The 12,541-nt window shown below is 39.8% G+C and overlaps 2 protein-coding genes across 4 annotated transcripts in view; one reads left to right on the top strand and one right to left on the bottom strand.

The window, feature by feature from the left end:
* FAM13C (family with sequence similarity 13 member C) overlaps nucleotides 1-3,953 on the top strand; it is a 55,706-nt gene extending 51,753 nt beyond the window's left edge. For both annotated transcript variants that reach the window (XM_009290501.2, XM_009290500.2), the window contains 3 exons: nucleotides 1,165-1,364; nucleotides 2,893-2,994; nucleotides 3,798-3,953. In XM_009290501.2, the coding sequence (XP_009288776.1) occupies nucleotides 1,165-1,364; nucleotides 2,893-2,994; nucleotides 3,798-3,921 (426 nt within the window). In that variant the 3' untranslated portion in view covers nucleotides 3,922-3,953. The remainder of the gene's footprint in view (nucleotides 1-1,164; nucleotides 1,365-2,892; nucleotides 2,995-3,797) is intronic.
* Nucleotides 3,954-5,476: 1,523 nt separating this feature from the next.
* PHYHIPL (phytanoyl-CoA 2-hydroxylase interacting protein like) overlaps nucleotides 5,477-12,541 on the bottom strand; it is a 37,709-nt gene continuing 30,644 nt past the window's right edge. Inside the window, exons 3-6 of one of the 2 annotated variants that reach the window (XR_658144.2) lie at nucleotides 11,645-11,819; nucleotides 10,520-10,637; nucleotides 5,912-7,027; nucleotides 5,477-5,711 (exon numbers count right to left, since the gene is read on the bottom strand). Coding sequence is in view for 1 of the 2 variants with exons in the window: in XM_009290499.2 (XP_009288774.1) it covers nucleotides 6,493-7,027; nucleotides 10,520-10,637; nucleotides 11,645-11,819 (828 nt within the window). In the remaining variant the exon portion in view is untranslated. Of the gene's footprint in view, nucleotides 5,712-5,772; nucleotides 7,028-10,519; nucleotides 10,638-11,644; nucleotides 11,820-12,541 lie in introns of those variants that run through there. The other variant, XM_009290499.2, reaches the window with a different exon arrangement.

Genomic DNA, 12,541 nt, shown 5'->3' with positions numbered 1-12,541 from the left:
CCTGTATGTCAGTTTGGCAGCAATAGAACTACTGATATTTCAAGAACCTGCTCATTGGTTAATACAGGGTGTTGATATTTCAAATAGAGCAAATGCTCTGTAAAATTCAACTTCTAAGCATGCCAGAGGTGGTAATGTACGGCAGCAGTTTCTGAGGCAATCACTTCAAATGACTGGGTAAGTAAGTGATCAAAGGCTGGCATTGGTTGTCTAACATGCCTAACATGCAACACAGAATGAAACCTGTCTCTTTCCATGAAGCGCTATACTGTCACTATATGTATCCATCTTCTATATTTTGTTGACAATGCTTTTATCAATCATGTAGCACAAAAATATAATTTGTAATACTTAATAATGTATCAATGTAATGTAACAATACTGGTCTCACTGTGAGTAGAGGTAGTGGAATCTGGCTATTTGGAAGTTAATTAGCGGTTCTATCAAAAATACTAATCATCTAATAGTAATTGGGGCTGGGTTGATTTTAAAAATTATGAATCACTGTCTTGTTAGATGACAGTGGAGCTTTAGATTTCTTTGAAAAATCTTTGTACACATGCACACAGATATTTTATTTAAAAATTTAGCTGAAGTTCCCTTGTGTTACTTCTTAGGAGCTTTGCTCCATGGAGTTTTTATGTTTAAGCCTTAGTTTCAAAAGCTCAACTTTTCTTCTGAGGATGAAGGAACGTGAGGAAGACAGCAACATCACTCTATTTTGGTAGTTAATAGTTGTAGCTATAAAACTGTGGAATCTCTATCTCCAACTCTTGTTACAGTCAGAATTTCTGGACATAATACAAACAGTAGATGGTATATGAGGAGTACACATTCCAGCAAGACTGCACTGCTTCCATAAATACAGAATGTTCTTTAAATCTTTGCTACTTATAAAGGCTTTTGAGTAGACAGAAATAAATTGCTGGCTGAAGATACTCAGAATTGTCCCTGTCATGGTGGACAACAAACAGTAACTCACTGGGCCCTGCGAGACCTCTCATGAACAGTCTCAGGTAGACCTGGGTAAAACTTTCAATATGGGTAATGTATTTCAGTGAATACATCCAGGAGGTTAGATCCCAATTGTTTATGTTGTTGTCCTATTAATTATTAGTATTGTAATGTAAACAACTAATTTAATAATGCTTTACACTTTACAAGCAGGAGGAGGAAGACTCAGATGAAGACCATTCTCAAAGCAGCCATGAGTTATCGTCCAGTCCAATATCTTGCCTCCCTGTTGATGAGTACCTGTGTTACTCTCAGGAGGAGAGTGAGCCTGCGTATGTTTCACCTCTGGATGAAAAGAAAGATTTCAGGCAAACAGCCTTGTCTATGTCCAATTTACATGAGGCAACAATGTAAGTTCTGTCTTTTTTATTCTGACTGTTTTAAAATATTTCACGTAGATTTTGCAAATGAAACACGATCCATACTTATTGCATGGGAATATTCTATACCGAAGAAGTGTTTTCTTATGGGAGAAAAGAGGCCAAAGTTGTTGTTTGGGCAGCATACCTGTGGTTTGAGTTATTTATTCAAACAACTTTGTGCCAAGTCCATGAAGAGAAAGGTGAAGGAATGTAAGCAGATAGGAGAAACAACTACATATACGGAGTGGTAGCTACGACATAATGGCATAGTAAAGGTATGCGGACCTATCAATAATTGCTGCAACATTTTTAGATATCTAACTACTTATGTTCTTACAAAGCAGTCATAAAACAAAGCACAGTTCAGCCAAGCAGGATAGTCTGCTCCTGTGCGTGTGTGTACTGGGATTGACCGTGTGAGTGATGTAAAAATGCCAGAGACATGAGGCATATAAACAGCAACAGGTTAGCTGAGTGAAGGAGCACACAATATGTGGTCACATGGGAGGCCACTGAATACATGTAAAATCCATTTCTTCCTTGCGTAAGAATAGTTGTTAGTGTCTGGATGCCCGGAAAACTTAACATCATCCCCCTGCTCTCCATTATAAAGCCAAAATAAAGCCCTCCTCCTGATTCGTAGTTAAGAATTTCCGGTTGCATGAGACAACAAATCTCAAGATGCACATGGGCTGTTCTCACTCAACCCTGAAACTTGTTGAAGAATATGATTTCAGGAACAGATGTGTTCTCATAGCTTATGGGATGGTATCTTTTTCTTGTGTTTTGATTGGAAGCTCTTAGATGCATAAATGAAGTTGACTAGGCTCTACCAAAATTGAGAGTAAATTAAAAATGTCTTGGGTTTCTATGTAACTCAGCTGTGTATGGAATAGTTTGCTCAGAAATGCTGTGAAGATATTTCTCTGTGTTTTGTTATTATGTAAAAAAACCTAACCAACCAGCTGCTTATGTCATAACGGAAATCTTTCTCTGCTTAAAAAACCTTATTCTTCAAATACCAGCTAAAACATGGCCTCCAAAAATGTTGATTCTGGGTACCACTAGCATTTCCACTGCATCACAGTAATGTTTGTTAACAGCTGCTTTTAAGAGTAGGGCTTGGATGTTGACTGTATTAATTCAGTTACAGAAATGCAAAGCATTTCCTGTGAGATGCTGAGCCCTGTCAACTCCATTAATTCCACACAGACTTAAGACCGCTAGCGAGACTCAATCCTGAAAGCTTTTCCTCCCATATTGTCCATAAAGTCTCTGCCTTCACTTTATAAGAAGGGTGAGAATACTAGTAAAAGGGAAGGAGCGCAACTGTTTATCATGTGTGATGGTACAGCCAGTTATATCCGTAGTTGGAGGGATGTGGTGGAATGTCTCGAGGCACTGAAATCAGTGCCTGCCGTGGCCCATAGCAGCAGGCTGCTTATTACCCAAAGCCACAGCTTTTACAATACTTCCAAGCACATGGGGGTTTCATGTTCTTGTCTCTGTTTTACAGGCCCGTTCTGCTTGAACATCTCAGAGAAACAAGAGCAGATAAGAAAAGGCTTCGCAAAGCTCTCAGAGAGTTTGAGGAACAATTCTATAAACAGACAGGAAGGTAAATAACCAGCTCAACAAAAGCCCTCTCCTTCTCCCCTTTGGGCTCCTATGCAAATGTGTTTGTTTCTGCTAGGGTGGGTACTCTTAGGTTAGCAGGCCAAAGAAGCTGCAGGTAGGGACTGGAAGATACTATGGAGGTGTCTGGTCTCTGTGGAGATGTCCATCTCCCTGCTTAGCTCCTCCAGGATGTGGGCATGCCTGAGGACGGTCTGGATCTGGGGATCTTCCAGGCCGTGCCTCCAATGGGTATAAACCCTGCCTCAGCACAGGACCTTTCCTGAGCTGAAGGAAGGCTGCTAAAGAGTCTTTCTGAGGATGTAAATCTACAGGGATTACACTTGGCAGTTGGGCCATTTTTAAAAGGCCGGATGTAAAAACAGAAGCCACTGTTTCTTTCACCCATAAATACTGCCTACTTTTCACTCTTCGTTTATCCTCCTCCCTTCACTTAGCAAACTTGTTTGCTGAAAACCGCAGAGGATATGGGCATGTAGTATTCTGGTAACAGTTTTCAAAGCACTATGTAATAACTTCTCTGCCTATTTGAGCACAAGGTAGTTATGCTTGCATAGCTGACAAGAAAGAAAATTACCTGGTATATGAAAATTCAGTATTTTAAATACCATTATTTCATTTCTATCTTTTAGAGCTTTTTGGTCCTGTCAAATTATCTTTAGTCACCTACAGTTAGGAAAGAAAAACAATCCAACCCAATCCTTATTAGTTGTTGCAGAATTAATTTTAGAGGCTGTTTCTCCTCTTACTCATAAAAGTGATGGCACTTTTATTTGCTTTTCATAGGAGTCCTCAAAAAGAAGATCGGGTGCCAATGGCTGAGGAATACTCTGAATACAAGCACACAAAAGCCAAAATCAGGCTCTTGGAGGTTCTCATCAGTAAGCATGATATTTCCAAAACGCTTTGAAGTGAATGCGATGCCATGATATTGTTCTCTAGCAAAAAACCAAGCAAACAAATGAGTAATGAAAAAGAGGAAGTAATTTTACAGGTCTTGGTCTGCTGCACAATTATTTGACACACTGAGATTTTTGATGCACTTTACCAATTATACTAGCTGGGATGAGAGAGGACAGCAATACGCAAGAATATTAAGCACGGGTGAGTGGACTGTAGTATGTATTTTTTCCTTTTGAAAAAGCCCTGAAGTGCACTGTGAGAATGTCAGAAATTAAAAGGACACTGAAGTATTTCAGATCCTCAGTTTGACCTCCTCTTAGCTTTGAAAAGTGTGAGGAAATGCTCTCTAGGTTTTTAGTACATGATAATGTACCACACATTTCTTTCCAGAATTAACATGCACTATAATTAACTATTAATGTCGGTTCTCAGTGTGCCGATTCAGTAGATTAAAAGAAACATAAGCTTAAAACAAATGAAGGAAAAACTCATGAACGTACTCTATCTTTCAAGACAGAGTTGCCATTCAATTCCAGTAGCTTCAAAGAAAGGTGCATACAAAGAACCAGTGCCAGGATTTGGTCTAAAATTCTACGAGTAGAGCAAAGTGATGCTGCCTATGCAAAAAAAAAAAAAAAAAAAAGGACGGAACATGACTGCCAAATGGAACTATTGGTTTTTTTAGAAATAAGAGAACGTGTTTGGCAACATGAACTAGATAGAGTTTACTGGGAAGAGATAAAACAAATGTACTGACTGCTGTGCTTTTCACTATGGTTCACAGGACCTGGCTCACGGTACTTAAAATTCAGTAAATAGATCAACTACATGCTGATTTTTATTTCTGTATTAAACTTTGCACTTTATTTTGCCTGACGCTATAACGTTTGCTTTTCTAACTACCAAAGCTCGTTTAGACGCATGCACTTTGTAAAATGTCGAAGTATTTCTTGTGTTATAAAATTGCCACATATATATTAAAACAAGACTAGATTATTGCATTATGCTAAGATATTTTGGATAGATAAAGTACATGGTATATAATTGAGTGTCACAGTCATCTGATGAGGAACGCTAGACTTCTTGTTTACTAAATATAAGATTATAAAAAAAATATTTTTCCATTGGATTTATGCATCTTTCTTAACTTTCAGAGCAACACACTTTGAAATATTAAGGAGATTTTTTTCCCTATTTGTGATAGATCATTTGTGTGAAAAGTGGGCTATTAACAGAAGGCTTATCAGCGGGTTTTGTACTAGAAACGAAAAGCAGGGATTCTGGGAAGTACCTAGCCCAGACATAAAGGAAAGAAGAATTTAAAAAAAAAAAAGGTGTGGGGGGGGACTTGAATAAGTTGACTCATGTTTAGTGTTTTGCTTTAACTGTCATTTTGTACTGACCACATAGTATAAGCAACCTGTTTTCTATCTTGGTAAGAAGATTTTCATTTTATAAAGCCTATTATGTACCAACCATGTTTGTATTTGTATTGTATGTAATAGCTCGGCATGATTTTGAAGACGTACACATTTTCAAGTAGTTTGGAGGAAAAGGTATGAACACTAAAAAAGGAATTTTTTATTTCTCAGAGGTTTGTTGTTTCAGTGTACTGACTTAATAATTTATAACTTAACTTTTATGAATCAGAAATGGTCTCCTTCGTAAATCTGTTTTAATTAAAGTCATCTAGAGCAACAGGAACAGATACAGAGCTATTTGAAGTTTACAAATAACATCTTTGATAAGGGAAAATGATTTCATGACATATGTATACAATTGATATTAAAATGTAACCTATATATTCTATAACTGACTTAATAATTTATAACTTAACTTTTATGAATCAGAAATGGTCTCCTTCGTAAATCTGTTTTAATTAAAGTCATCTAGAGCAACAGGAACAGATACAGAGCTATTTGAAGTTTACAAATAACATCTTTGATAAGGGAAAATGATTTCATGACATATGTATACAATTGATATTAAAATGTAACCTATATATTCTATATGATTGTATAATATTGTATACAACAGTACAAATAAAATATTTTTCTATTATATTTATTATGTCGAGACACAGTTTCTGTTTTCAGTTAGCTAATATAAATAACATAAATAACACTGTCAAACAACACGTTGGAAGTGCTGACATTTCTAGGCTCTGAAATTTAAATCATGCTGCAATTACAACCTTTCATGCTGTTTGGAGTTATCCCAGTATTTGTTCAGTAGTTAAAATGAATGCATATTTAAACACCATTTACAAGCTGTTATTTTTATTTTGCTAAAGCAGTTTATATAGGATTTTGTTACGTTTGGCAAGAAACAGAAAACAATTTTTGCAGCATCTAGGTATAAATGGTTGCCAGAAAGAAATCCAGGACTTCTAATCATTTAAAGCATCGGGGGAACAGAAGGGAAAGGGGGAGAGAAGAAATACTAAAAACGCTATCGGAGATTTTGAAGACTCGTGTTTGCTTTTGGTGACAGCGGCATGTGCATGCTTCTGACAAAAATGTCTGACTATGGAAATGGGCAACAGAGGTTTGAAGGCTCCTAAGTAACGAGGGAAGTTTTAACGTCCAACACTGATGTTGCAGGTCTTGCAGCTGGGATCTTTCTTTGCATTTGCAGTAGACAAGCTCATTAGTTGGTGACCAGTAATTTCCGCAACTGTGCCGAGGGAGAGATCCACAGGATCAGTGTAAATTACTTCCAAAATAACATCCTGGGCATGATGGTAAACCATGACACCGTCTTCTTCATCGCAGGTCAGAAATTTATTATCTTTTATATTTAGTTGAGGGAGGCGCTGCTTACAGAATTCGTCTCCTGGTGATCCAACGGGGGCGATAACGAGAATGACGTAGTGGTAGGCTGTGTACATGCAGTAGAAGTCTCCAAAGTACAAGTTAGTATTTGGGTTGAAGAGTTTTTCAGCTGCAATCTCAAACCTGTATCTTCCATAGGGTGAATCTTGTGGTGGCTTCCCGGTGTTAAACTCAGTGTTGCAGCTAAAGAAGATGCCTTCCAGCTTCCCACTGATCGGAGAGCCGTGGCTGCCACTGTTATCCTTAACAGAGGGCTGCATAGCATTCCCATGATGCTCTCTACAAATGAATGACTGGTATTGTTTATTTTGTAACACATGTTAAAGAAAAAGTGGAAAGTTAGGACATCATGCTGTTTGGTAACCGTACGGAAGGGACACAAAGGAAAACCGTTATACTGAAAACTGTGGTTAGTGTCATGATCTTAGGACCAAGAAAATCAAGTGACGCCCGACTCAGAAAGAGCTAGAATAACAACTCCTGCTCAAGGGGAAAAATCTGCTTTTCCAGTCTGGCTTCTCTGTCAGCTGTGAGCTGCGTGGGTATTATATGCAAGCAAAGAATAGGACAAACAAAAAAGCCCCCAAACCACCAATATCTTTAATTAGCTGATTTGTTTGGCCTTCCACTACAATTCTAACAATAAACACATTTTAGTTTAATCACATGTTGGAAATCGCAAGTCAGTCTCAATATGCTGAATATACTGTTTGTTAATGCGTATTTTTAGCATAGGCAGTATATATTTCAGGTAGAAAACTGCCAGTGAAAGTTACTTCTGAATGATGTTTTTCAGAGAGCTTATAGGAAGGAATGTACTGTCTGCCATAGTTGTTTTCCCCCCAAATGATAATTTCACGTCTAATTTGTCTACTGCTGACTTCAATCAGAGCAGAACTGGGCACAGAGTATTAGGCAATTTGGTTAGTTTCCACTTTGGTTGGTATCCAGCTTCTGCAGTCACTAGGCCTAAGGGGAAAAAACGTACAAGGCTAACTCTTGGGGTTTTTTTTGCAAGCTGAGCTCAATTTGGTTCCAGTGAAAAGAAATGTTCAATGTAACAAGTGAATTTTTAAACCTAAATCCCAGATTGCACTCAGCAGCATTAGGCTGCTAAACTTAGGAGAACAGTCCAAAACACCCCATCTCATCCTCCTCAGCACCTGAGATTTTATGTATAGCAGGACGTTCCCCAGAACTTGTGCTCCACACCTCTCTGGAAGTGCAGTAGTGACAGCTTTGGCTCTCTCTGCACCTGCAACCATGTGATACCAGAAAGGGAAACATTCCCTTTTATAAGTCCTGCAAAACACCAGATTTACTAGGCACCCTTAGAAAATGCCTTTATACACACTGACAGATTAAAAACGCATGAGGCTGTGGGGCTGGAGAGTCTTACATCCCCTCTCGCTTTACTTTTATTCTTTTTTTTTTTTTTTTGAGGAGAGGGGAAGCTAGCCAAGACAGACTGTTCTCTCTCTGTTTTTAACTTGCAACAGCTCCAGGTAAAATGGTGCTGTGTGGGAGAAGGTTTTACTTGGTTAAAGCAGGAGGTAGCAGTCACAGCAAACAAATTCAGTGTATACATAACCAAACAGCTCTAAATCAACTCAGTAATTTCTCCAACTGCAATTTTTTCCTTATTTCTAATCATCTCCTCAGCAGCATATCTTAATTTGATGCTAAGATAAATTTCAAAAGTTTTCTGGGCCATTCAAATACTACATAGTTATCATCTCAAGCCCTATTTCACAAGACATTGATTGGGGTGGGGGAATACAATTGGTATTTCATGACTGAAGCGATTACTAGGGAGAAAAAAATCAGCTTGAATAACCACCGTCTCTGCAACCCGAAAGGCCAGGCTTCTTGCAGTTCCATTTCTGTGGCAAGATACTGACATCCAGTGGCCAATTAGGCTAATTATAGGTCACTCTTCCCGGGGATCTGAGCTGCTTTATGGCGCTCCTAGCTGACGTAAGCAGCAGAGTGACATGAACACCATTTACAAGCTCACACTTCAAACCCTACATTTAGGGGTTGCTAAAGCTTGCTGCTTTAGCGCTGTGACAGTTGCTTGTTTGCCAATGCTACTAGAGCTACTCTGTAAGCTTTTCCAAGCTTGCTTACTAGTTACGACACCACAGAAGCCAGTAGCAGGCATGGTATGTCAAGGAATTTTTTCTAAAAGGAAGTCCGTGGTTAGGGTTTTTAACATAACATTCAGAAGGGTGCATTGTGGAAGGACTAGCCCTTGTGACCATATTAGTACATTTCTGATCAGAAAAGCTGACCATCAGACAGTTACAGGTATTCTAGCTTCATACTGACCTGGTAAAACACAGCTTTTTGCCTCTAACTAACAGAGGGAAAACAAACTAGTCTCTACTTTTATCAAACCAAGAACGGACATAACAGGAGGGAGGGGAAAAGATACAGTGCAATCAATTAGAGTCACATTTGGCAGAACAAGGCCAAAACCACAGCTATAAATGCACCTCAGCGGCAATTTTCAAAGCTCTATGAACACAAAGGCAGGTGTCCTATGATTACAAAGCTGAAAACAAAGCTATGAGAATCAGAACCACCAGAGGCATCTCCCTTCTGTGGTATCTAGTCCAGAACAGCAGCAGAGATTTATGAGGTCTTCAAAGAGCCTCAACGACTGCAATTCATTCTCTACCTCCATTGAGTTTTGCAGCTTTGTCACCATGTGCAATAAAATAATTCTTCCAAAACACAGAAGGGAAAGAGCAAACCCCATGCTCTGGAATATACAAGACACTCCTGGAATCGAGCAGATACTCGTGACTACAAAGTGGGAATGTTTCCAAGGGCAGTGGAGTCTGCTCTTCAGAGTTGGATTCCCTCGAGTATTTTTTTCTTCCCCAATTTTAAAAAACTTTCAGTTCTAGACAGGAACTAGTGTGACACCCACATAAAACTGGAATCATGTGGCACAGCAGCAGCCCCATCTCTCAATGCATATTAAAGAAGCATAGTCAGTGCTGCCACCCTTCTGACACAGTGCTGAAACAGATGTCGACACACTGCTTACCTCTCATCCATGTTCTTCTGAGGGTGGAAGGTTACCTCTGCATGGTGGCTGCTCCTGCTCAGTCAGTATATGAGCTTTGACTCCTTCTACTGAAAAGTCTTCTTTTCTATTGTAATGACTCTTCCGGTTGCGTGTGTGAAGGCACACTGGGTCTCCAACAGGAATAAGGGACCTACCTCCAGCTATTCCATTTATTCATTCCAACTGAAGCACAGTGTTGTAACATCGTCTAAACATCATCCCCTCTCCCTCCCCACAGTCTATAAATTAACATTCAGATTGCAGAGCCCAAATTACTACATTTGGGCATAGAAATGGGGTGGTTGTACATGGAGAGCAAATATTTGAGATGGAACTCTTATATGCAGGCAAATGCCTATGCACAGAGTTGTGCAGTCTCACTCTGAATTTCTTAGTACAATAGAATTATTTGGCTACTAAACACTCAGTTATTATAACAGACACTTTAATCAGGCTGGAGACCCTCTGAGTACTTCAGTTTCTGCTTCAAAGCACAAATTTGTATTGCCTAATGGAAGTGCTGAGTTAAGCAAGGTGGAAGAAATGAGTTATATTTTATTTTTTCCCTTCTTCTGGACTGGCAATAAAGCATACAGACATTCTGCTCTAGCTTTAGCACAGCTGCCTCCATTTACTTATTTTCATTATTCCCTTAATTTGCCAAACAATTTTGCATATGTTTACTTTCTTACCTGATATAATCAAAGTATTCTTTGTGCTGATTCCGGTAAAAAACAGACAGTTTAAGCATACGGCCTGCAATCACTTCAGCTTTTTCCAATAGCTGTGTTAGGTGAACTTTTGAATAATCTGGAAAGAAAGACAATCTGCTAGTATGGGGGGCAGGAAAAACCACAATACTCTCCAAAAGCTACACAGACGCGCAGACTTAAAATTGGGAACAGAGCCTCGGTAACACATCTCACATCATGCAGCAGCTATACAGAAACTACATAGCCCAGCACCAGTTTCCAACAGTGGCAACAGACAAACGGCAGGAACATGCGTGTTTGATTCTCCCCACTCCTTTCCCCAGGAATACTCTGCAAGCCTACAGCAACTTTCAGCTCAGGATTTCCTGTGTTAGAGCTGGTTTCCTTGTATTTGGGACTGCAGAGAGGATGAGAACTGCCCTCTCTGGCTTATGTCATTTCATAAACTGTTTGCTAGAACGTACCCAGTTGTCAGCCAATAATAATTCACATAAGTAAAAAAAGCTTGCTTAGGACCCGCCCTAAACAGCATCTCAACCAACACGGGATCCATGGAGAGCTTGCTTCAGCCCTCAGCTTTCACACAGGCAAGCACATTGGCACTAGGTGATGAATATCCAAAGGAAGAGACTTACAAATCAATGACAGGCTAAATTGATGCTTGAGACAGGGTGTTGGTGGTGCTCAGGCTTTGCAGCATGCAGAGAAGGGAGAGCAGCAGCATGTCTTAAGCAAGCTGTCTGTTAGGGAGATGCCACTCTGTCTTTTCGCCACAGGTGCTAGTAGCAAGCAACAGGCACACAAGTGGCCTTGCTCCACTTTGGTTGACCAGTCTCCTTTCCTAGCCTGGGACAAGCAGTGGTGCCAGGCACAGCACTTTGGGGCAGCTAAGCTATGGTGGAACAAAGGGGCACTCCAGCTGCCTCTCATTAACACGCAAAACCTGAGCACATACAAAGCCTAACGTTAGAATTCCAGTTTCCAGGTGTGGCTATTATAACGCTACCAGCCTAGCTGGCACTGGTAGATGGCTAACCCACTCAGAGAGCGAAGCTAGCGTTAATTGCATACGTCCTGTGGTGCATGCTTCTTCAGCAATATTACCTGCTGTGCAAAACTCAATGATTTCACTCCACTCAGAAACAACATAATCGCCATCAACTTGCTTTGATGCTGTCTGCACTGCTACTGTGTATTCTGTTCTTGGGCTCAAAAACCAGTGCCCGCGGACTGTCATAGGCAAAGGAACAGCTTTGGCCACCAATTTAGTGGGTACATCCTGATGGAAACAAAAAGACAAAACAACACACAAAAGTCAGCAGTGCAACCAAACCAATCCACCACCCCTTCCTCCTTTGCTTTTGCAATGTAACCCAACGCCTGGCTCTTCTGTGTAAACCTTAGTTACTTCTCACAGTCTGTTGGTGTAGCAAAGTTAACAGGGTGGCCAAGGACGATGGTCTAAGGTCTGCTCTAAGAGCTATGGTGATAACTTGCATGTATGAGTTTATTATTGGTTCCAACTGACTATAGACTGATACTATTATATATATATAGCCCAAATATGTAATTCAGACTAGGGCCATTTGCGCTTAAGTATGCAAACAGAGAAAGACATGCTACTGAGCACAAGGATATCTTAATTTAAGAGCTTCTTGTGCTCTCATTGCCATTGTTTTCTTTCAGTCAGTGTAACCAAACAGAATTCCTCCTGCCGTCAATCAGCCCACTATATTGCTGTCAATATCTTCCAAACCAAACTTCAACAGAGAAAATTAAACGTGTGTTTTACATGTATCAAAATACTCTTATGTACAGGAAGGGCCAGCACAAGCCAAACATACAGCTAGATAGTTTGTGCCTGTCATTGCACCTCTTGCTTCCCACCCCGCCACCATTTCAGACACTCTGTTTGGCTCTTCCAGTGTATCGCACCATAGTGCAACAAAGAAGAATAGCTGCTTGTTGTTGTTGAAATTCCTAATTTCTACAGTACCAAAG

The sequence above is a fragment of the Aptenodytes forsteri genome, unplaced genomic scaffold (genome assembly GCF_000699145.1).
Source record: "Aptenodytes forsteri isolate BGI_AS27 unplaced genomic scaffold, ASM69914v1 Scaffold349, whole genome shotgun sequence".
NCBI lineage: Eukaryota > Metazoa > Chordata > Aves > Sphenisciformes > Spheniscidae > Aptenodytes > Aptenodytes forsteri.
This window is presented reverse-complemented; position numbering and strand designations above follow the sequence as displayed.